The sequence below is a fragment of the Drosophila elegans genome, unplaced genomic scaffold, assembly GCF_018152505.1.
Source record: "Drosophila elegans isolate 14027-0461.03 unplaced genomic scaffold, ASM1815250v1 contig_149, whole genome shotgun sequence".
Classification (NCBI taxonomy): Eukaryota; Metazoa; Arthropoda; class Insecta; order Diptera; family Drosophilidae; genus Drosophila; species Drosophila elegans.
Genome location: NW_024545513.1, coordinates 8525555 through 8549011, shown reverse-complemented (window position 1 = coordinate 8549011; position 23457 = coordinate 8525555). Strand labels below are relative to the sequence as shown.

General features: G+C 43.4%; 4 protein-coding genes across 6 annotated transcripts; 2 read left to right on the top strand and 2 right to left on the bottom strand.

Moving 5' to 3' along the window:
• Positions 1 to 127: 127 nt before the first annotated feature.
• On the bottom strand, positions 128 to 20561 carry LOC108136466 (serine/threonine-protein kinase S6KL). 3 transcript variants are annotated; one of them, XM_017257660.2, is made up of 9 exons: positions 19997 to 20561; positions 18293 to 18399; positions 18011 to 18227; positions 17818 to 17941; positions 17654 to 17752; positions 17414 to 17572; positions 14936 to 15024; positions 760 to 1047; positions 128 to 698 (listed from the first exon to the last, which is right to left on the bottom strand). In XM_017257660.2, the coding sequence occupies exons 1-9, from the start codon at positions 20219 to 20221 to the stop codon at positions 591 to 593; spliced, it is 1416 nt and encodes a 471-aa protein (XP_017113149.1). In that variant the 5' UTR covers positions 20222 to 20561; the 3' UTR covers positions 128 to 590. The 3 variants fall into 3 exon arrangements, with proteins under 3 accessions (XP_017113149.1, XP_017113150.1, XP_017113151.1); XM_017257661.2 differs by having other exon boundaries at positions 129 to 698; positions 18293 to 18396; positions 19997 to 20560; XM_017257662.2 differs by lacking the exons at positions 128 to 698; positions 14936 to 15024 and having other exon boundaries at positions 920 to 1047; positions 19997 to 20557.
• Positions 11149 to 14384, top strand: LOC108136467 (protein bangles and beads). Its single transcript, XM_017257664.2, has 2 exons — positions 11149 to 11298; positions 12355 to 14384. The coding sequence occupies exon 2, from the start codon at positions 12356 to 12358 to the stop codon at positions 13682 to 13684; it is 1329 nt and encodes a 442-aa protein (XP_017113153.1). The 5' UTR covers positions 11149 to 11298; position 12355; the 3' UTR covers positions 13685 to 14384.
• On the bottom strand, positions 15222 to 17407 carry LOC108136468 (autophagy-related protein 101). The gene has a single exon (XM_017257665.1). It carries the CDS (start codon positions 16923 to 16925, stop codon positions 16269 to 16271), a length of 657 nt encoding a protein of 218 aa, XP_017113154.1. The 5' UTR covers positions 16926 to 17407; the 3' UTR covers positions 15222 to 16268.
• A 471-nt stretch (positions 20562 to 21032) lies between the features above and the next one.
• On the top strand, positions 21033 to 23311 carry LOC108136545 (nuclear localization sequence-binding protein). Its single transcript, XM_017257844.2, has 4 exons — positions 21033 to 21404; positions 21588 to 22123; positions 22194 to 23028; positions 23091 to 23311. Exons 1-4 carry the CDS (start codon positions 21328 to 21330, stop codon positions 23170 to 23172), a joined length of 1530 nt encoding a protein of 509 aa, XP_017113333.1. The 5' UTR covers positions 21033 to 21327; the 3' UTR covers positions 23173 to 23311.
• The last annotated feature ends 146 nt before the right edge of the window (positions 23312 to 23457 follow it).

The following is a 23457-nucleotide window of genomic DNA, read 5'->3' as shown; positions in this document are numbered from 1 at the left end:
AGCCATTTTTTTGTCAAGCCTATGGAGTTTGAATACAATAAACCTAATTTAGATTTCCGATCTATACCCATTTAAGTACTACGTATTATTAAATTAAAAATCACTTTTTTTTTCAAGTACAATAACAACATTTAATTTTGGCCTTTTAGATTAAAGTTTTAATTTTTAAAAACATAACTTCTCAAGCTCGAATATATAAAAGACAAAATCACACTACACGCTCTAAAAAATATATTTGCTTAAAGATTGCATTTACCCCATTTTTTTAAAATATCTGATTTCTATCACCATAAGCTTCTGAATATATTGCGTTTTTAACGTTACCATGGAAAAGAGCATCAATTATTTTAACAATTATTAAACAATTTTTTGTTTAAGAGCGTGGCGTAAAATGTAAAATTTAAGGCATTTGCTAATCGAGCCGAGAGTATAACGTTTTTAAGCTAATTGTTCATTGGAATATTTCTAAAAATGTTAATGGAAAGATACAGTTTAGGTAATACCAAAATAAGGGGGAAACTGTTCATGTTAAATATGGCTGAACTTGAAGTCCTTGTGATTTTGTTTGGTTGGCTCTTCTGACGCGATTGCTAGAAGTCCAGGAATGCATCGATGGCACACTGCCTGGTTGGCTGATCGAACTGCCTGTCCTCGTAGACCCGAATTCCGTCTCTGGCTATAATGTCTTGGGGCGAAAGCTGGAAAGCAAGGAGTGGGAACAGTAAAGGGCATGCCCGCATAAAGCCCGCATAAACTCACGCTTAGAAGCTGCTTGGGGTTTAGATTGTAGCCCTTGTAGAGGGCAATCCTTTGGAGCGCCATCACACTGCGGATTCGCTGACGCGGCTCAATGGTTAGGAGCTTGCGAAGGACATCCTTGCCCTCGTGCGGAAGGTCCTTCACCTCGTCCGGCAGAAAGTCCTCGCTGTCACTGTCACTGTCCTGCAGACAACCATTGATTTGGGCAATGGAGGGGGCATTGGACAAGCCGTCCTCCGGTTCCAAGCTTTCCCGGCGTCGCAAAAGATGCCGTTTAATGTTTGGGGACTGAAATGAGACGTAGATTTGAATTTGGCTTAGATCTAGCTAAAGCATACTTTCATGCGGCTCTGGAAAATAGTCAAGTCGCAAACCTTGCTTCAATGAACCTTTTGCTAGTGTATACCAATAATATATAGAAGGTACACAACTTATAGAACCTAAGATCATCGGAAACATCTGGCGTGCATAAAATACCTGAATACCCAAGGCATCGAACGCGATGAGCCACCTCTGTTTGGTTTCACCGCATGTCAGTTATTCCACAAAAATAATAATTAGCGTCCGGTGACAACACGACCAACCAAACAATGCTAATGCCGGCGCCCTGAATCATATCTAAATAACCAAACAATTTGGGACAGACGCATGAACACGCAAATACGCAAATCACAAACGTCAGCTCATTGACAGTGCCAACCGCATGATGGTCTGAGTTATTTTTGCCATGGAACTCAATAAACTAGAATAAACAGAAATGGGAAACGACACTCGGTATACCCTTGTGTATACAGAAGTTATTTCCCTGTGAGAAATAATTGATTGTAGAAAGAAATTAAAATACTTGTACACATTGACTATAAAACCATAGGTTTCAACACAAATTAAAACCTAAGATATTCCTCAATTGTAAGTTGAGTTTATGGGTAAACTTTATTATACGTATTAAGCCGTATTAATAAATATAGTTGATTGCATTTCTTGTAGCATTAAAATCACCATTTTGGGGTTTAAAAACTTCTACAAAGTATTTATAATTACAAAAGACATATATTACAAGTTAATTGCCTTGTTTTAAAATAAGAATACATAATTTTATAAATTTTAAAAGCATGTTATAAGACACACTTTACAAAACATGTTACTGCCATGACTTTTTTAAGATTGGAAAATAAAATTAATATTTAAAACCTAAAAACTGTGATCTTAAAGCTATAAGTAAGTGACATAAATACTGCCTAAAACGAAATTAAAGCATTCCAAGAGAAATTAAAATGGGTTTCATTAAAGTTATATTTTTTTAGAGGCACTTCAAAAAATTAGGTTACTCCAGTTATATGGGCTACTCAACTAAAAAAGAGCTAAGCATCGGATTTTGTTATTTTGAAATTAGTTTGTATGGGACTTTTACTCGGTTAATTACTCTTTTAGATATTTTAAATGACAAAATGTGAACCAAATATTTGAATACAGTTGAATACAGGAGAATAAAACCATAAACTTTAGAACAGGTTAAGTGAAAGCTTTTGGTTTCTTTTCTAATGACCATAACGGTAACTGTTCGGTATCAGCAAAACATAATTTAACTTGAAACATATACCGTTAAGCTTTTGGAGTTTTTCCCCTGGAAAATCCGGTTTTACGGAAAGAATAAATGGGAGTAGCCAATTTTCGATTAGTTAATTATAGCTTGGCCATACATTTCACAGTACTTTTTATCTGCAGATTAGAGAGATTTTAGAGCAACGCCACATAAGACATCCAAGGGGAAGATAACTAACATATAGCACACAACAATCAACTTATTTAGCAATAGAATTCAGAATCACTTATAATGCTCTATCTCAGTCAATGCCTGCAATGAGTCTGCAAAGAAGCTGCAATTACGCTGATTACGAAATGATCCATGGCGGTTGGAAATCTGGATACCCGACTTGGATATTGGATAAGAGCTATGTATGGCTATGTCTTAGATCGGATTTGCTCAACTAGCCGGGCAAATCTCAGCTCAGCTCGGCTCCACGAACGCTAATGCATGCAAATTGGATTCAATTAGCGGCCGACTACTTTTAAAATAGAAATAGACAATTTTTTGTTGAGTTGAGTTGACGTTGCTGAATGCTGAATGCTAAATGCTGGACTTATACTTATTGTTGTTATCGCCATGCAGAGTGCTGTAATACTCGCACTCTCACTTGCCGAGTACGTTTTTAGTCCTCCAATCGCATATGTGGGTGGAAAATGCGGGAAAGTGGGCGGATGGTAATGGTAGATCGACGGGTATACACTTATCAAGGCACTTTATAAGAAAATTCTAGAAAGTTGCTTGGTGTAATATATGTATTTAATAAAAGTCTATAGATTATCACTCATTAACAGGGGGTTTTTCAAATGTGTTTTCAAATAATATATTTAAGTTTATAATTTTCATTGGTAATGTAATCATCTATAACATCTAGAGATTATCACTCATTAAAAGGTCATTTATCAAATGTGTTTTCTAACATATTCAAAGTTTTTCATTGGTTCTCATTTGGAATTTGCTTTTTGCAAACACACGGTATGGGCCACTTCGATAAACAATTTGTGGTCGCTGAATGTACAGCAACTCCCCATTGAATAGAATAGAAAAATTCATGCAAATCTAATTTGACAAACGCAATTGTCATGTAAAAGCCACTTACTGACACTGACTAGCTGCTAATTACAGCGGCTGCACTTGAATACTCGTACATGATTGATGGGTAAGGTGGTTGGGTGAGGGGTTGGGAATGATGATGATGATGATGGTGGATGGATGGATGATGGGATGCCCCAAGTCCGAGTTCGAGCAATGCACGCACTTGAACTTAACTTGCACTGCGCTTACTGAAGTGGGTGTCTGCCCAGGCATGACCCAAAAATGTGGCCTTTATATTTATGATTTGAGACTGGCACTTTCACGAGCAGGTGGCATTCGGGAAATGTCAGCGAATGCCCCTTAGTCATAGCAGATCCATTCTGGATCTGGCCATATAGTATACATATGCGGTAAACACAGCATACTCTATATCAGACGCAAAGGTTCATCGCAGCCACTAGAGAAACCACTTGTTGTTTTTTTTAGGATGCAGTGACTAGCTGGCTAGTTGGCCTAATGCCCAGAGATTTCGAAAGGTTTGACCTGCATTTGGAGCAACAAATTAAGCTTAATCAATGCGGCTGCGGCTGCGGCCGCCAACTGACAAACAACGAAAAATGTTGACAAAGTGAAACAGTTTGGGTTGTGCTTAGAAAAATTAAATTAAATCAGTGACTAGACGAGACGAGACGAGTGAGACGAGTGAGAGGAGCAGCAGTCGGAAGGCAGAGGGCAGAGGGCAGAGGTAATGATCATCGGTACAGCAGGGATGGCCATGCCACCTTCCTGGTTCGTTGATTCGAAAACAAGTTGCGAAATGAGACGAGCGCTCCACTGATTCTGCTCTGGTTCCCGCAGACGCTGCCCATCTCTATCCCTATCTCTATCTCTGCCCCATCCCGTCCATATTACTATATATCTGCTTTATCACTGACAATGTGACGCATGCTAATTGTAATTGCCGGCACGTGAGTTGCTATACTGACTATACTGACTATACTGACCGCCAGAAGGGACTGCCACTGTCACTTCACTAAAAACTACACACAAAAGAATTCAAATCCAATTCAAATGACCATTCGAAAAGGTGACTGAAAGGTTCAGAAGTTGTTACTAATGTTATTTCAAGTTTTATTAACATATTGAAATTATTTTATATAATTTATAGATTACTTGTGCAGATTCACTATAACAAATATATATTGCACATTATTTAAAACTTGTCTTTTAATGCATTCACTCAAAACTACACACAAAATAATTCCAAAAGGTGACTTTAATTTCTGACCTTTAATTTCTTATGTTCAGAATTATAACTTGATATTATAGATAGATATCTAACTTTAATATTTACCTTAAAAAGATAACTAAAAGATGCACCTTTTCTACTTAATATTATGAATATCTATCTAAGTACAATTTTAACCTTAAACCTTTTTACAAAAACCCAAATACAATTATTAGTACCCACCTAGAACTAATATTTGTGATTTATATTCACATTAGTTCCTTTCTCGCTGTGTATGCAAATAGTTTCGATTTGATTTCTGCGTTTGATTTGGCTAACTAGCTAACTAGACCATAGAATCATGAGTTTTGTTTGGCCCTGGCCCAGTCAATGGGTTGCTGGAATCCATCTTTCGTTTGAACTACAATATCATAGGTCATCAACCGAATACCTCATACATCATACCTCATACCTCCTACCACATACCACATAACATATACCTCCATTTGCCAGTTGAATGTTGAATGTTGAATGTTTGGCTGGTTGGCCAATTATCGTGGCGACAAAGTTTAGTGCGGGCAAAAAACTTGATAGTGATTATTATTTTTATATTTCCTAGAATTAATGTCCAGAGATAATTGTCTTAATCGACTGTACATCGCATATTGCACAGTCAGCCGAATGAAAAAAAAATGAAAAACAATAGTAAGAACCGAAAGATTGACAGCGGTTGAAAAAAACCGAAAACAATCTGCAAGATTTCAATTCAGATGACCATTGCGGTTTTTTGAGGGAGCTGCTAAATAAATATCGTGGCAGGAAGTGCCCTGGATGATGAGCTCTGGCCAAGATGAGTTGGCTTTAAAATCATTATCCAATGGCGTAATACCTATACGTTGCCCAAGTCCAGCCAACCATCGACTGGCCATTTATTTAAATGCATGCACATCTATTCAAGCAGGCAGTAGCTAAAGGTTTTTCTTTGATCCCAGCCTCCAGAATCGAGAATGGCCATGGATGGGCTGGGGCCCTTTTCAATTACAGTCATTAAAATGCGTGTCTACTTTAATTACAAATTTCAAAACAGAAAAGGCGAACATCGCCGAGGTGGAGGATATAAAAGTGCGCATAGATTTTGCAATTCCCCTTAGGGGAATGAAAATGCGAATAAAAATGGAGATGGGTATGGGTATGGGTATGGGTTGGAATCGCCACTGTCATTGTCCACCAGTTGGCAAAAGCGCTGGACAGGCGGCGTATTATGCGACAATGACCTCTTTTCCGTGCTTAGGACATTCAAGGCCAATAACAAAGAGTTATGTATCCATGAGATACTCGTACAAAAGGCAACGCTGCCGCTGCCACTGCCACTGCTTCTTCACTGCTGATCGCAGGTCTAGTACTGGTACTGGTACTGGCATTGGCATTGGCATTGGCATTGGCACTGGCACTGGTATTGGGACCAAAAAGAGCCACGAGTATGTATGCGCCTCGATCGTGGATGTGGCATGCAGCACACTGGGCTTTGCAGCAAACACTAGGCAACAAGGGAAAGAGTTTGGCAAACTAAGAGGCAATTTACTAAAGGCTGTTCCGATCAACTTTAACTTTGATAGAACATCAAACTTCCCTTTGCTACTTTCTTAAAGATTTGTCCTGTGTAGATACCATTCCCTATAATAATGTCTATAGCTTTGATGGAACATCCAACATCTTTTTAGTTCTTTCTTCAATACTCCAATATAATACAAAATAAAACCCATGTTGTCCTATGTAATTACCTTTCAGGATAATAATAATTAACTTTCGATCAACTATAGCAACATTCAACTTCTCTTAAGTTCTTCGTTAAAGACTTTAATATATTTCAAAATAAAACCCCTATTGTTATGTTTAATTAGCTTTAACGGTGTCAATAATAATAATGATCCTGCCTCGATCTACGCTAGCTGCCTCTAATAAAACCGATGATAATGATAATTGACTTCCGATTAGCTATAGCTTTAGTAGAACATCCAACTTCCATTTAGTTTTTCCCCAAAGTCTCAAATAGAATACAAAATAAATGCCGTGTTGTCCGGTGTAATTACCTTTCCGGATGATAATGATAATGATGACGATAATGCTCCTGCCCCGATCTATGCTAGCTCGCCACCAGAGCTCACCCTTTCGCTTTTGTGTTGACGACCAGGACAATGTTGATTGCAACGCATGTGCATTTTATATTATATGATAGCAGACCAGTATAGCCTGGCCATTACCCGCACCAAAGCAAAGTAAAACCCAAACTCAAACCCACTCCAACTATATCCACATTCACATCCACATCCACATCCACATCCACGTCCATATCCACGTCCATATCCACAAGCCAACGAGAAGAAGTCGTGTCCGCGGCGCACAAATTTATTGCTTTAGTTGTGCTGCTTGCAGAAAATCTACGTCCATATGAGGCTCCCTTTTGCGGGCTGAAGGCTGAAGGCTTCGCAAATATTTATGCAAGTCAAGAGCATAAAAATGTCGCAAGAAAATGAGCAGAGACCAGTGCAGCCAAACCATTAACCGACCGACCACTTGGCCCAGCAGGCAAGTGCTGCATGTCACCCCCGAACCCCCCCCTCCCCCTCCCCCATCCCACAATTCGGTGTAGTTTGGGTCCACTCTGCGATCGCGACACGCGAGGATCGGCGACCAGCAGCGGGTCCACTCAAAGCAATCGCAGCCCATTTGCGGGCCAATTTTCCACCGTCGACCAAAAAGTTGCATTTGATTTGGCGCTGCAATGGAGGCATCCCCTGAGGATGCCCTTCCGAAACCCGTTCAGTGGGTTTATGGCTGCTTGGGCAACTCAGCGGAATAGAATATTCTAGCATGGATAGCTTGGATATTTCATAGCCTATATCACATCTGCCAAGATAGCATTAGCTTAATAAATAAAAGATAAGAAAAATCTTTTGGTTTAAAGCTATTACTATAGTGGATACAACATAAGCGGTAATTAATGAGAATAAATAGAAGAGTATACAAATTTCGAACGGAAGTTTATGACTACTTTGGCAATTCGTTTGTAAATTTATGCTATGCAAGGACTTCTCTTAGCTCATTAGCTGGATTTGTATATAATTTACCTAGCATCGTATTTAAATATTTTAAAAATCACAGACAATGTGTAAGCTTATTATATTTTATAATATTATAATAATAAAAATATAATAAACCTGTGGGCTTAAATCGATCAAAACTATTACAGTTTTTTCTTTTAGAGTTACTATATATATCTAATAAATCTTTTGGTTTAATAATAATATTAATTGAATACTTTAAATCACAGATAATGTTGAAAATAGTCAAGTTTAGTTTTATATATGCCAAAAGAACAATCTAAAACATTTTTTGATTTGATGGTTTTCAAAAGCTAAAACTATAAATGAAGTAAATAAAAAAGTAATTAATTATTAGGAATTATTGCAAGGGTATGCAAAGTTGGGCTTACTACTTTAATTTCTCATTAATTTAATGACATTGCCCACTTTGGCTGGGTTTCAGTGGTCCAAGTGCAGGTTTTCTTCTAGCTCGGTAGCACTCCAGCAGGGATGTGTGTTTTTTTTTTAGATCGAGCAATTAAATGGCTAGTGGGGGATCTGCTGCTGAGTGTGTAAATAATGGGACTGAAAATATCCATCCAAGGACTTAAAGATAGTTTAAAAGTTGCCGAAGTTTGATAACAAACAAAGATATTAACAGAATATTTTAGGTAAATGAAGATCCGGTTTTGAATTAGAAACAAGAAAAAAAAAGGTGAAGTTTGAGTTAGGAGCATTGTAGCTGCAAAACCATTAAAGTACGTCATCTTTTTCCATGAACACATAGCCACATAGCCACATAGTTCACATCGGCAGTGCTGTTGTTGTTTCTCAGCCGTTCATCCATGGAAATCATTGAGCAACTTAATAATTGCAATTATGCATGATTTTTCTAAACGTAAATATCTAAAGATTATGAGATTCATTTTTCGTGACGAGATCTACAGCGCCGTAGATCGACCTTCAAAATTGGCAAACGACTGCGGTGGTTATGCCGGTGGGTTGGGTCATAAAGGTATTCGGGTTCTGGGTATTTGGGCTATTGGTTTTGCATAGAGCGTAGTAGGTACCCGATCCTGCCCAAATATAGACACGGAACAGGTAGAACGCACACCGGACAGTCCGATAATCCATAGGCTCATAAAACCGAAAAGACCGAACCCAAAAACGGGTCGTAAATAAACAGATGGGTCGCGTCGCCATTCGTTGCGTTGCGCTCAAATATACATAACATATTGTTCGACAGCGGACTTAAAGTGGCTTTCCCTTTGCCTATCATTTCCATCTCTGTTACTATCTCGCATTTCACCATTAGTAGTATCATTGCCCATTGCCCATTCTCAAATCGTAGTATTTCCAAATTCAATCAGAGCACGTTTAACTTAAGAGCCCTCACAGAACTTTTCCGCTAAACGATTGTCTGACCTTAGAGACGTCGACGCAGTCTATTCAGTTGTATCTTCTATAAGTTGTATCTTCTATATACGCTAGTCTATGGGTACACCCAAGGAAAAAATTATATGAGATGATATATAATATTACAAAAAATACCCGTAAAATGAAAACTATTGAGGTCGGAAGATACGAAATGATCTATGAAGAGCAAACTTTTTTTTTGGTGATATGCTAAGATTAAAACTTTATTTTATGTTATATAAGGATAAAAACTATATTTATTGATCTCCTTAGATCATTCAGTTAAGATCTTTAGCGAGATTAGGTAATATTCAAAGTTTAGGATCTTTTCCATATTTAAAGGTATATGAAGATCTTAACAACATTTATTGATCTATTAAAATTATAATTATACCTAAAAATAAAAAAAAAACTTTATTTACCGATCTATTATGATGGAAACTATATATTTATTGATCTAATAAAATTAATAATATATTTAACCTTAAAGGGATTTTTTTTGCCGAGTGTATAAGTATCTTGGTGGCTGTTTTGCTTGTAGTTGCCCAATTTGGAGGAACCTAAAATGCGGTGCAAGTGGATTTAGTAAGAGTCAATTTAGCCCCTGCTTTCTGCTGTCTGCCATCCGATTTCTAATTTTTCCGACAGGGAGTGGAACTTTCCACGGGATATGCATCTAAAACGATCCTTTTTTGCTGGCACCGAACTACAATATTTTTTTTATATCGCATTCTATAAAAAGAATCGGATGGGGGAGCATCGTATCGTATCTGCCTGTCCAAAGGCATTTATCATTCTAAGATAATCAACGATCGGAAACCCCCTGCTTTGATTATGTTAATGATGTTCCTTGGGCCGGATTGAATGCAGACTTGGCTCTTGGCTTTTGGTCTTGGTATTGGTATTGGTATTGGTCTTGGTCCTCGACTTGGCTTAGTCCGTCTTTGGTTTTGCTTTTGGCTTTTGGCTTTTGGCTTTGGTGTTGCTTTCGATTCGATTGCAAAAGTTCTTGGTGGTGGTGGCGTATGCTGGTTTGCAACTAGCAGATAGGCCGGCAAGTTGGCTTGCATACCGGTTTTGAGCCAACTCCTCCTTCTCCTCCTCCTCCTCCTCCTCCTCCAGCTGCTGCTCCTCCAGCCGCTCCTTCTCCTCCCTCGCCAATTGCAATGAACCACAATTAAGCATTTTTCTTTGGCCCTGGCTGATTGCTGATATTATCGTCCCCACAACTGCATTTGAAAATCGTGCTGCGTTTAATGACGCTTATGGCAATCGATCAGCAACGATCCTGGCTAGGCTAGTTGGCTGACTAGCTGGCTGGGGGTTTATAAATAGATATCCATAGGGTTTGCAATGCGGTCTTGGTCGGGGTTTTTGGTCTGCACAGGTCTGTGGAAGACTTACAAATTGCATTCGCTTTAAAAATAGACAGCGCCGGTGAACAATTTGCCGTCTATTTATGGAGAAAGGGTTCTTAGAACGTTGTTTCACTGCGGATGGGTTGACTAAAAATAGGGATCCTTGCGAGCTTCGCTCACGTACGCGCATTCCCCATCCGCTGATGCGGATTGGGATTCTGTTGATGCCGCTGCTACTGCTGCTGCTGCTGTTGCTGCTGCTGCTGCGACGTTCGTGCCTAGCACGCTGTCTATGGCAATGGCTATACCTATACGTACTATACCTACAATACCTACTATACCTACAATACCTACTATACCTATACCCATACCGCTCTGCCGACGTTGACGTCGACGTCGAGTGTCGACGGTCGGCCGTCGGCGGTCGAGCATTCGTGATCCGTCGCCGAGTGTATATAAACGCCCCGGCGCACTGGCATCCACTCAAAGTGTTTCTTGAAACTGACCGGTGAGAACACGCGGCAGGCCAAGCCAGCAGTGGATTAAGAATACCATATCATCTAAAATAATATTATATATAAATAATATAACCCATATATATATATACATATATATCTTTTTTTTGTTTAAAACCTATTTTTTTTGTGCGTGTGTTGCAGGGCGCGAAACGAAATCCCAGAATATTTCTGCACCAAAAAAAAAAAAAAAAAAAAAAACTAAACAAAAAGAAACCCCAAAACCGTAAAACGATAATAACAAGTGTATCTTTGAGATACACCGCAGTGCAAAACACGCAGTTTCTTTAAACCGACGATTTAGCTGCTTCAATCTGAGGTGAGTGGTGGCCAAGGCCAAGGTATCGGGGTACTACATATGTATATCCTTAAGGCAAGGTCCTAAACCTGCCTTATCTCCATCTGTGGCCCATCAAATGCCGGGCAAAGAAAGGAGAGAAAAAAAAAAAATATACACACATACATAAAACAAACGGGTGTGTTTCGCAAATCCAGCAGCATAGCATTTCTTAACAAGTTTCGATTGGCAAGTCTCAAGTCTCTCTTGGTGCGGTACCTAAATGCAGTTTTTTTTGGCCAGCAAGAGCTGTGCTCGTAAATTATAAAGATCGTATCTTGATTTGTGGGGAGCCGGCTTCTTGGCCACAGCTAAAAAATAACGTTACGCAACACCCACGAATAGTGCAATAGTCGTTTGGCGGCAGTTCAATACAATAGGCTATTTAAATCAATTCATGCATACATATGTACATATAGATATTATTTATGGGGTTTAAGAACCCCAATGTTTCTATTCTGGGAAACCATTTAACCGTTAGGCGCACAAGCTTTGACTTTGACTAAATAAATTAGGGTTTATCGATGCGATGGCCATTAAACGGCCGAATTAATTAGCATAAGGAAATAGCCAGCAGATGGCCGTTGTGAAGAGCTAAATTTGCAAGTCAGCCGTTTGGTTCTGGTTTCTTATCAGATGGATCGAAAGACTTAAGTGATCTTGATGATCATCGCTTAAGTGCCGACACATTTGAATAATTAAGTGGGCCACTTGGGCAGGGAGAAATGAAGAGGATGAGGAGGATGAGGAGGAGGAGGCCAGGATGAGGAGGAGGAGGCCAGGATGGGCATTATATGCCAGGGTCTACGAACTGCGAGCCACAGCCACGGGCACAGGCACAGCCAATTCAATTCAGAGGTAGAATTCCATTTAATCGAATCACAAAAGAACGTAATTCCGCGGAAGACGAAATGGTAATTGGGGAAATTAGCACGGGAATAGAAAGTCCAGCTTAAAATGTATCACTTTATCACATAGCCCTACTAATTCGGAGAACCTCTCATTCTTGTTGCTTAATCCCTCCCCCCCACTCCACAGAATGAAGTGCCAACTGCTTTTCGTGGCCACCGTGTGCCTGGCCAGCGTTTGGGCGCTCCCCGTTCCGGACGAGGAGGTGGCCATTCAGCCGGACAGCGGCTCCAAGGCCGAGCTGCTGACCAAGACCGTGCTGACCACCGTTGCGGAGCCCGCCTCCCTCAAGCCGGAGTTGGAGAAGGTGCCGGAGGTCAAGGCCGCCGCTGCCGCCGAGATCACTCCCTCGCAAGCCACCGAACCGGCCAAGGAGATCATTGCCAGCGGCGTGGAGCTCAAGGCGAGTGCACCGGACGTAGAGACCGCCCCGGCCATTCCGGAGAAGAAGACGCTGCCCGAGTTGGAGGTGCCCAAGCCGCAAGAGATCGCCGTGGAGGCCGAGAAGAAGCAGGAGAAGACCGCCCGCACGGAGACGGAAGTGAAGCCCACTGAGACTCAGTCCCAGTCGCAGGCCACCAAGGCCATTGAGCTGGCCCCCGAGGCACCGGCCGCCAATGCCGAGGTCCAGAAGCAAGTGGTCGACGAGGTGAAGCCCCAGGAGCCCAAGATCGATGCCAAGTCCGCCGAGGAGCCAACCGTGGTGCCCGCTGAAAAGGAGACAGCCGCCGTGCCGGAGCAGCCTGCCCGTCAGGAGCGAATCAACGAGATCGAGCAGAAGGAGGCCAAGAAGGAGTCTATTGCCACGGAAGAGCCAGCCAAGCCCATCGAAGCCGCCGCCGCCGCCGCCGCCGCCGCCGCCGCCGCTGCTGCTGCCACCCCGGAGCCAGCCAAGTCGGAGACCAACATTCAGGTGATTGCCCCCGAGAAGAAGTCTATTGAATCGGTTCCAGCTGTCGCTGCTCCCGCTTCCGCTTCCGCTCCCGCTGCTTCTCCCGCCGCCCAGGCTGCCCAGGCCAAGTCGGGTGAGGCACCCAAGCCCGTGGAGCAGCAGAAGAACACCGAGATTGTGGCCGAGAGCGCTCCCGTCCTGAAGACCAACGCCCCACTGGCACCGGCTGGCGCCACCAAGGTCACGGAGCCCCTGAAGGAGCAGCCCGCTGTGGAGACCATTCCGGCCAAGTCCCTGCCCGAGGAGAAGAAGACGGTGGAGGAGGTGGTGGCGCCAATTGCAGTACCAGAGCCAACTGCTGCCGTGCCCGAGGCCAAGAAGATCGATGAGGAACCCATTGCCGAGCAGCCCAATGCCCCAGCTGCAGCTGCAGCTCCAGCAGCAGCTCCGTTGGCTGAGCAGCCGAAAAAGTCATCGGAGGAGAAGGGTGACAAGTCGGAGTCGAAGGCCGATGACTCGTCGGAGTCCAAGGAGTCGGAGGAGAGCAGCGAATCGAAGGAGAACTAGGGATAGTCAGAGCTTTACACCCGACACCTTCAACCTTCCAACTTGCCCCAAAACCTACCTATCACCAGCACCACTAGAACCCCTCTCCGACCATCGCAATCGCAATCGCAATCGCAGCAGCGTCTTAATATTACGATCGTAGTTAGTGGTATCCTTAGTTGTAAATGGAGCAGAACGAAATGACACAACACAGCACACATATAACCATGAATATGGAACGCATGAGATCAAAAAGAAAAAAAAAATAAAGATGATGCCCGGAACAATAGAACCAAGTGGCGGATCGAAAGGAACCCACGCGTAGGCATAACAATTCAACATAACACACACAACAACACACACACACACACAACAAACAGGACAAACCGCTAAGATGGCATAAAGTAATACTTATAATTATAATTTAATTAATGTAATTTTAATTAAATCTTAGTCATTGCAAGACAACACACCACATCATCACCCTACCACGATCCTCAATCCGACCCAATGTGTCCATCTTAAACAATCCCCGAACAAAGCCAGCACTCGAGTATCGCCTACGATGCATTATAAATGGAAATCCTTTTTTTTTATTTGAGTTCTAACATAATGAAACTACATTTAATAACGATAGTGTTATAACGTATATATGAGAAGAAGTATATATGATTTTATATAGACTGAGAAAATTCTTAAATAAAAATCGAAAAAACTAAAATATGGCTCTCAACATTTTCTGGGCGGATGAATCAGAAACAAATAAAGCTCAAAGAATCTCGACTTGGTGGTCGGGTAAAGCAAAAAAAACAAAAGAAAAGGTAATGTACAAAATGTATGACAATTCATAAATTTAGAACTGGAAAAATCTTAACAAGAGACAAACAAACATTGGGTTTATTATCCCCAATTCCCAAGCTAACAATAGACATGAAACCTTTAACGATGATTTTGCAACAACCTCAACTTAGGAGATTGTAACACCTCAATTGAGCTGTCACACACTGTCGAGTGTCTGGTCCAATTATCTAAATAGCACCCGATCTTGGCTTGGATTATAGAACTTCATTGCTGACTGGCCAATACCAAGAATTCCCTCTCCATAGATGCAGTGAAGCGAACCAGTTACAGATCTTTCTAATTCGATTGCCAAGATGCCGCATGCTCGCATTCTGAACGGTTAGGTTAGGTTGCTTATTACCGATAGATAGCATTACCGACTACTAGACTACTAGACTACCGACTGATAGACTACCGGCTTTGGTCGCTTACCTTCTGCGTCAGCATCTGGCAGGCAATAACGCCCAAGGCCCACCAGTCCACTGCATGGCCATAAGGTTCGCCGCACAGAATCTCCGGGGCTGAAACGAGACGAGAGGGGGAGAACGTTTTACCCACCCGCAAAACAAATGGTGAAGATAGCTATAGACTCAGAATGGTTGCTTCGGCTATGGCCGAATTCGGATGATACGGATCCGGGTTATATAGAATATATTTGGTATATAGTATATAGAGGTACGGTAGAAAAAACACGGACAACTTGGGATAAGATGGCTGGTCGAAATGATTTAATGGTTTATTGGAGATAATGCTCGAAAGGCCAATTACATTTCTACTTTGAACGTGTGCTTCAAAGGATTTATTCTGCTTAATTCGATTTTACAATATTAGTTAAGTCGTAAAGTACATTTATCGATTACTTTTATAGCTTGGACATACAGATAAACATTGATTTACATACATACACATCTATATATTGGATCTCTATGGATACATAGAGTCGGTACTATCGTTTAATCACTACAAGTACAATCACAATCTTTTATACATACATCTCTACCGCTTCACCGCTTTACCGCTTCACCGCTTTACCGCTTCACCGCTACGTGCCACGATCTCAACATTAGATGGGTTCATTATGGTTGTTTTTTCTCTTCCCTCCTCTCTCTTCCCCTCGCACACTCTTGGCTTTCATCTACGTCTTTTCCATTATCTACACTGGCGATTAGGATTAGGATTAACACGATATATTTGCTCTGCTGACAGGTAATTGCTTGCTAGTGGAGCTCAAAGCTTGCTTTCGGAACGTTTTGCAAGGATAATCGAAATGATACAGCGTTTGTATAGTAGTTACACATGAAGGCTAGTGCTCCACCTTTGACTTGGAGCAAGGAAAGTTTTGGTGGGGTTACAAATGATAGCCTAAATTGACGAACCTCCATGGTCTGTGCATCCATGTGCCTCTGTCTATACACGGCTATCTACACATCTGTTCGTCCTGCTTTAAATCCTGCATTGGTCCGAGTGTCCAGGACTTAAATAACTAAGGCAATAACAACTGAACAACAGAAAATAGAAAATAAGAGCCTTTGCAAAAAAACATTCTAGTTCAGCAGGGACATGCCATAAATCTTTGACTACTACTTGGTATGTTATCTTATCACCCTTGTAAATGATAGAGAAATCGCCAATGAAACTCTAAGTAGCAGTAACTACAGTATGCGAAAACGATTGAAAAAAATTCCAAATAAATAAACTCGCGGATGTCATGGACATTCCTACACAATGGTGGTGACAGGATCATGATCCTTTCTCCGCCAGCCCGTCACATTGCGAGCGTCTCCTTGATGATCTTTTTCATGGCATTTCCCATGGACGGAGCAGCCGAGCCCGAAGTGGAGTAGTCGAATTTGAACAGATACGGCTGAACGTCCGGAAAAGATGTGTCAAAGATGAGGTCCAGTTCGCTCTGGCTGGGCGTCTTGGGCACGTAGTCGTGTCGGTTCATCAGCTCGGTGATGTAAATGACCTTTTCGGTGAGGAGATCGGAGACATTCTCGCGGCACAGCTGCCGTTCGTCCTCGTTCTCGTGCTTGATCAGGTCCAGGTGCACCGTCCACACCTCCCACGGGATCGACTCCTGCGGGAAGGGCCAACGGTTCTTCTTTTTCTGGAAGAACTCCAGGCTGATCTGGCCGGAGCCGCAGCTTTCGTTGGAGCGCAGCTTCTCGCTAAACGAGTTGATGGCCCGCTTCACCTTGTGCGTGAGACTGTCCGAGGTGCAGCACACGTAGGTGAAGTCGATGAAGTTGCAGTCGACGTCCGTGTAGCCGACCGTGCCGATCGAATACTGGGCGTCGCCCGTGTACATGTACTTGCCCAGGCAGCGGTGGAAGAGGACGGTGTGGAAGATGGTGGCCACCGCCTCGTCCACCTGACGACCCTCCATGGTCAGATCGAAGACCTGCGAGCGCGCGTTCATCGCGATAACTTCTTTCGGCTTGTGACAAAGATTGGATTTTGATTTTGGTTCGGGTTCGTTTTGTGTATTCTAGCTATGTACAGTGTTACGTCGGTATTGCGACTCTGTGCCACTTTAGTTCCCCCCACCTGCCTGCTATATTATGCCTCTTTAGTCTGATTTGGGTTCTCTTTCCTTTCTAGTTTACTGTTTTTCACGGCTCACAGTTGCTTGCGTAGTAAGATAATCTTTCTCTTTTCAAATGTACATAGTTTTACAGCTTAAATGGTAGTATCCTAGCGTTAACAGGAGGTTATATGTATATATATGTATGTATATGCTCTACTTCCCTATACTGCTCTGTTCCCTTTGCTTCTAAGTTGCTTCTGCTGGGCTTTCTTTTCGAAATGCCTTTGAACGATTTGGATTGCGATGGATCGGCGCGCCGCTTAACAGCTAATTCTGTTACTTAAGTGTTTTTGTTATGTTTAAGTTGGATTAGATCGTACCCATGTATTTGAAAGTGCCACACATGGTGCGCGTGTTGGCCCCCAGTTTGAGCCACTTGCTAAGGCCGAAGTCGGTCAGCTTAATGTGAAACTGTTGCGTTAGCAGGATGTTTTCCGGCTTGGCATCGCGATAAATAATGCCGGCGTTGTGCAGGAAATCTGTATAGAAAGCAAAACATTTAGATTCGATTTTTCAAAAACACTATAAAAGACTGCATTACCAACTGGCTATCAACTCACCCAGAGCAAGTGCTATTTCGCCAATGTACAATCGCACCAGATCAATGGAGAAGTGGGTTATTTTTGAGAACAACTCGCCGTTGGGCACGTACTCCGATACTGCAATGGATGGGTAGTGTTTAGTACAGATTCGGAAGGGTCAATGGAAATTCCGCTCAACGTACGTATGTGGAGGTTGTGGCGATTCTGCCACAGATCAATTTGCTTCACGATAAACGGATGATGACCGCAGACCTTCTGTATGTCCGCCTCGTCTTTTATCTGCCGCACGCTGTTGTCCTCGATGAGCTGCAATGAACGTTGGACTGTTACTAAATACCCGTCAAATGTCTCAAAATATATATATCTCTTAACAACCTTTGATTTCTTTAGCACTTTCAGGGCGTAGCACTGACTGTTGTCGCTCTTATTGCAGACCTTAAAGACCACGCCGAAGGCACCCTTGGCCACCAGATGCTCGATGTGGTACAGATCGTTCCGGCTGGACTCCTTGAAGTGTGAGTTGAAGATTGAGTTGGTCAGAGGCCGGTGCCACTGCGTCTTGCTTCTGCGAGACCCATGAAGTGAGGTCAGGCTGTGAAAAAAAAAACGTAATTGGTTTAATAATTGTCATTTTAGGGCACATTCAAGCTGTTCTACCTTTTTCGCGTGGCCTTGTTACGGTGACGAAACGAGTTGCGAGCCCCGGAGAAGCTCCAGTTGAGTCGTCCTCCGCTCAGGCTGCCAAGACTCCAGGTGGACAGCTGCTGAAACAAGGCAGATTATGAGGATTTGGAATAGTTTGGGTTCCCCTCTATTCAAGCGAAGCGCAGTATTACAAACTGAACACGCGGCTGACTATCTACTAAATGGTCGAAGACGAAGCCAACAAAAACAGCCTGAATACGGATTTATTGCGGCTTACCTGCGTCGTCGTTTTTGACGGTTTCGACAGTTTCGATGGTTTCGATGGTTTCGACCCAACCCGACCCGTTTTCGCCGGGAAATTCAGCCAATGAGTTCGCAGAACTATCTATCTATCTGTCTATCTATTTACGAATTTCTACGGAGGCGTAGAGGCGGATCTGCGATGTTCGCTGGACGACGACACGTGCGCTATGGCCAGTGAATATTTGCAAACAAATAACGCCATCGATGATCGAACAGCTGGGATCGGATCGCAAAAGAGAGCGAGAGAGCGAATCGTAATCAGCCCATACAGTGGCGACCACAAAAAGTGAGAAGCATTTTATTTATTCTATTCCTTGGAGTTATTCAAAAAGAAAATCATTTTTTCAAATCAAATTTCTAATTTAAAGTTTTTAGTTTTTTTAATGCATTAGTTTTTCTAATATATTTAATTTGCTCATTTACTACTACTACTATATGGAAAAACCCTCCTCTCTTAATGGGAAATAATTATAAATTTAATACTCTTCATTAATACAGTTCCTAAGTTATACATACATTATTGAAAAGCCCTTGCTGATCTGTTAGCCCAGGCAATGTTTATCAACATTTATGTCTTCAGCACTGATGGAGGAAGATGATTTGAAAGTCATAATACAATATATATATGTACATAATATAAATATATAACATCATATACAATATTGTATTCCACAAAATGCGGTGTATGCATAGTAATATACAATTTTAGTCATAACAAGTCATCGATATTGAAAGTCTTAAATTATGAATCAGCTAGTCTAATCTCATTAAGCGTGTTTTTATTTGAGGGCATTTGTTTTTGCGGACCCTGTACCAATATTTTCGCCCGCGACTGTGGCCAGTGTTTCTTCGCTTGAGGGTCACCATTCCGTATGGTTACACACACGCGTATGTGCAGATGATAGCTCATTGGATCTGGATCTCCATGTGGGCTATGAGACCCAAAGATTGCGATGCTGCTGGAGGAACACGCGGGAGGGCGGATTTGATAGCGCCTCTGGTTTGTCATGTGCGTTTTGTGTGCGGGGCGCCAGAATTTGCGCAGCGGGAGGCTCAATTGGCATGGCCATGAAACTATGAAACCCGCACGCGAATGCGGAAATACTTGGGGCATTTGAAAAGTGCGGAAAAGAGCGCCCACACACGTGCTGTTGTTTTTTTGGGAGGGGAGGGGATTGGTGTGAGGCAAAGGGTCAGGGGTCAAAAACCGCGACGTAATTGGATGGGGGAGAAAATGCGAATCCAACACTAACACCCAATGACGCAGTATTTATTTGTGCTGACAGTGCGGGAAAACATGGCCAACACTACTGCCTCGATATATATGTACATGTGAACTGATGTGGCTGCCTTATCAGCCTGTCCTATTTACGCCGCCCACCCACCACCCTTTCCACTCGTTTCTCCGTTTACCTGCTGCGTTTGTAGTGCCTGCTGCTCCGGCTGCGATTGCTGCTCCTCTGGCGGGGATTGGCTTGGATTGGGGGGAATGGGTTGCTGCTGCTGCTGCTGATGCTGCTGTTCCGCCTCCTCCTGATGATCGGCGGTGGCGGCTAGTTGCGTTGCTGGTGCTGCTCCTTGGGGCCACTGCGATGTCCTTCTGCTTCTGCTCGCATTCCGCGGTTGCGAGTTGCCCATCAAAAGCTCCACTAGTTCCAGTCGATTCCCGTTGTTTCGACCGTTTGTTGTTTGTTGTTTAGGCACACACACTCACACACACACACACACCACACCGCCACACACCACTCCACTCCACTCTCTCGATCCCTGGAATTGCGCAATCACCGTGTGTGTGGTTGTCTGCGTGTGTGAGTAAAAGCAATAAAAGCGCGTACTTCTCCGCCGGAAAGTGAAAATTCTAATATAAATATTTGGTAGCTGGCTCTATTTCGCTGTTTTCTTGTTCGATATGTTACGCTTTGTTGTTGTTGGCGGGTGCGAATGAGGTAGCAGTGTAGTGTTTGGCAGCACCAATTGTTATCGATATCGTTAAGTTATCGTTGAGAGCTGTTCCAACACTGAAACGCCTGCGCTCTAGAGATGGAATCATATCGATGTTTTTGAATTGGCGGACCAAACGATGTTTCAAATAAAATTAACAATTTTTAAAAACATTCGAATTTTTAAATGTTTTTAATTCCCGCTAATAAATATATACATATTAAGTTGTAATTTTTTTAATCTGCTTAAATAAATGGATGGATCAGCAATCAAATTAAATGTGGTGTTAGTTAAATTCAGGGGCCGTAATGATCGTTAATTATGTTGAAAATAAAATAATTCCAATTTAAGATTTTTTTTTCGGTATTATTTATGCGATTTAAAACAATTAGTCATGTTTTAAAGTCCCCCGCAATATATTACTTAAAAAAACAGAAAATAATAATAATCGATACTATCGATGTTTCAAAACATCGATAACATAAATGCTACATCGTCTCTTTCCAACACTGAAACGCCTGCACTCCTAAAATTTCTTTTTGTTACAAACTAAGTAGGAATTAGTCTTATTTAAATAGAGCATTTTTTATAGTTGATTATCTCGAAAAATTAAAGTAATCGTTTGAACAATCAACCGGTAACCAAACAAAAAGCAAACCGTTTTCCACGTACGCGAGGAAGGCCAAATAAGTCCACGGCACTAACGGGTGTTGCGGCAAAATAAACCACAAACTGAAAAAACAATAGAGTTTCTATTCTCACGGCGTTGATTAGAACGCGCGTCTCAGCAAAAGGCAGGTACCATGGACATCGAGCTAAGTCTGGACGAGATCATAGAGCGGAAGCGCGGACATGGCGGCCGCCCCATTGACAAGAAATTGTAAGTGCCACTAAAGCGTTAAAGCGTCCATAACATTCTGCAACGGAGTCAATATGTTGATATTGGAATGGATAAGGAATTCCACTGGAAACTACTAGTTCCAGCTCAATTTGCACGGCATTATTCTTCGTTAAGGATAGCGTCGTAGCTCAAAACTATAAAAAAATATGTTTTCCATTGCAGCAATGCCAACTACACCAAGCCGCGCCGGCTGCTCAACAAGCCCGCCTTCAAGCCCTCCGGAAGCGGTGGCAGAGGAGTAGGTGGCTCCCAGTCGGACCCGCCCGCACAGCGCTCCTTCGACGCCCGCAACAAGATCATCCAGAAGACACGTGCCAAGATTGCCGACGCCCGGGATCTGCTTAACCAGAGCATGCGCGACTCGGGCATCGATGCCCGCCAGTTGCTGCTAAAGCGAAAGAAGGAGCGTCCGCTGGGCCCCACAACCAGTGCCTCCGGAGAGCCACTGCCCACGTCGCGCCATGCCCACGGTTCGGTGCACACGGGCCACTTTGGACAGCGCACCATCACCATGTCGAATCGTCCGGGCGGCACTATTGAAACGGAATGGGACTCAGACGAGGAGCTCGTGGGTCTAGGTGGTCACAAGCCAACGGGACTGCGTCGCCAATACACCAATTCAAGGCCCAACCAGCCGGGCAAACCATTTGCACCACGTGGCTACGTTGACCATGACAATATGCAGGACCTCGAGGATGGTAAGCGCGTTGATCTCCAGCTGTTTTCATCCTTACATCCTCATTTCTCTTCCTCTGCCCCTTCCACCAGAGGAGATCACGCGCACCCTGCACTTTGGCAACTTCACCAGTCAGCAGCCGCCGCCGCCGCGCTACACCTTCGGTGGCTTCGACCTGAACCGCGACGACGACGTGGAGATGTCCACGGCTCCGCTGAAGAACAACATAGCCAACGATCCGTTTGCCATTTACGAGGTGGCCCGCAATCGCATCGAGCGTCCATCGCTGCCCACCCCGCTGGTGGTTGGGCGCACGGACACCAGCGAGAAGCTCTTCGAGCGCCGGCAGCGCAACATGGTGAACACCACCAATCTGCCGGAATCGCTGCGTGCCCGTCTGTTTGGCGGTGAGCCGGATCGTCGCGTCTCCCATGGGATCTATGCCAACGAGAACAGGGGAGGAGGACAGACCTTCGGCTCTGGCAGTGCTCTGGCTGGCGTTGGAGGTGGCAGAGGTGGTGGCAGAGGTGGTGGTGGTGGTGGTGGTGGTGGTGGTGGTGGTGGTGGTGGTAGTGCTTCTGGTGCTGGCGGTGGTGTAGCTCACTCGATGGCCCACCCGATGACCATGCGCCGTTCGCCGCCCACACTGCCACTGGGGGCGTCGAACAGCAGGGCCGGCTATCGGCTGTTGGTGAGCAACCTGCACGCCAACGTGACCACTGCGGACATACGCGAGCTCTTCAGCGACATCGGACCGATGTACGATGCCCATGTGGTGCGCCCCGGCACCGCTGAGGTCATTTACAAGTCCCTCGAACACGCCGAGATGGCCGTGGATGCGTATCACCATCGCGAATTCGATGACCAGCCGATGCACTGTGTGCTGGTCAATCCGCACTCCTCCCACCGCTCGGCGCACTCCGCCAGGTGAGTGTAGTTGGCTTAGAGACACTTCCAAACCCTGTTTATTAACGTTCTCTGCTCCGTAGCTCTCGCACCGTGACCACCAATTCGTCCGGCGTGGAGGTGGACATCGATGCGCTCCATTCGGTGCTCTTCAGGGATCGCTAGGTGGCGCCAGGAAACTAGGAAATTTCCCAGCTACAGTAGACACCGTGTATTCTATACAGCCTAATCTATGTTCGTCATCTCCTTAGTATTAAGCTCCACAATTTACACTTTGGGCGCGCTTTTGTTCCCTAGAACTCAATCCAACCGTCGTTTTTTTTCTTAAACTAGACAAGTTTAAACCGGTTTTCTTTTTCTTTTTTTTTTGGACGACTTTGAATCTAAATGAATGGAAAAGAGAATGAAAAAATAAGGAAATAAGTTATGTAATCCTTAAGGAGATCCCTA

What these genes read in the sequence shown, in the direction of transcription:
- LOC108136467 (XM_017257664.2), top strand. Translation starts at nt 12,356, where the DNA reads ATGAAGTGCCAACTGCTTTTCGTGGCCACCGTGTGCCTGGCCAGCGTT.
- LOC108136468 (XM_017257665.1), bottom strand. Translation starts at nt 16,925, where the DNA reads ATGAACGCGCGCTCGCAGGTCTTCGATCTGACCATGGAGGGTCGTCAG.
- LOC108136466 (XM_017257660.2), bottom strand. Translation starts at nt 20,221, where the DNA reads ATGGGCAACTCGCAACCGCGGAATGCGAGCAGAAGCAGAAGGACATCG. An exon ending in AGGCACTACAAACGCAGCAG is followed by an intron (nt 18,400 to 19,996) that starts GTAAACGGAGAA and finishes GCCTTGTTTCAG; the next exon opens with CAGCTGTCCACCTGGAGTCT. An exon ending in TGGCACTTTCAAATACATGG is followed by an intron (nt 15,025 to 17,413) that starts GTACGATCTAAT and finishes GTCTCGTTTCAG; the next exon opens with CCCCGGAGATTCTGTGCGGC.
- LOC108136545 (XM_017257844.2), top strand. Translation starts at nt 21,328, where the DNA reads ATGGACATCGAGCTAAGTCTGGACGAGATCATAGAGCGGAAGCGCGGA. An exon ending in TATGCAGGACCTCGAGGATG is followed by an intron (nt 22,124 to 22,193) that starts GTAAGCGCGTTG and finishes CCCTTCCACCAG; the next exon opens with AGGAGATCACGCGCACCCTG. An exon ending in CGCTCGGCGCACTCCGCCAG is followed by an intron (nt 23,029 to 23,090) that starts GTGAGTGTAGTT and finishes TCTGCTCCGTAG; the next exon opens with CTCTCGCACCGTGACCACCA.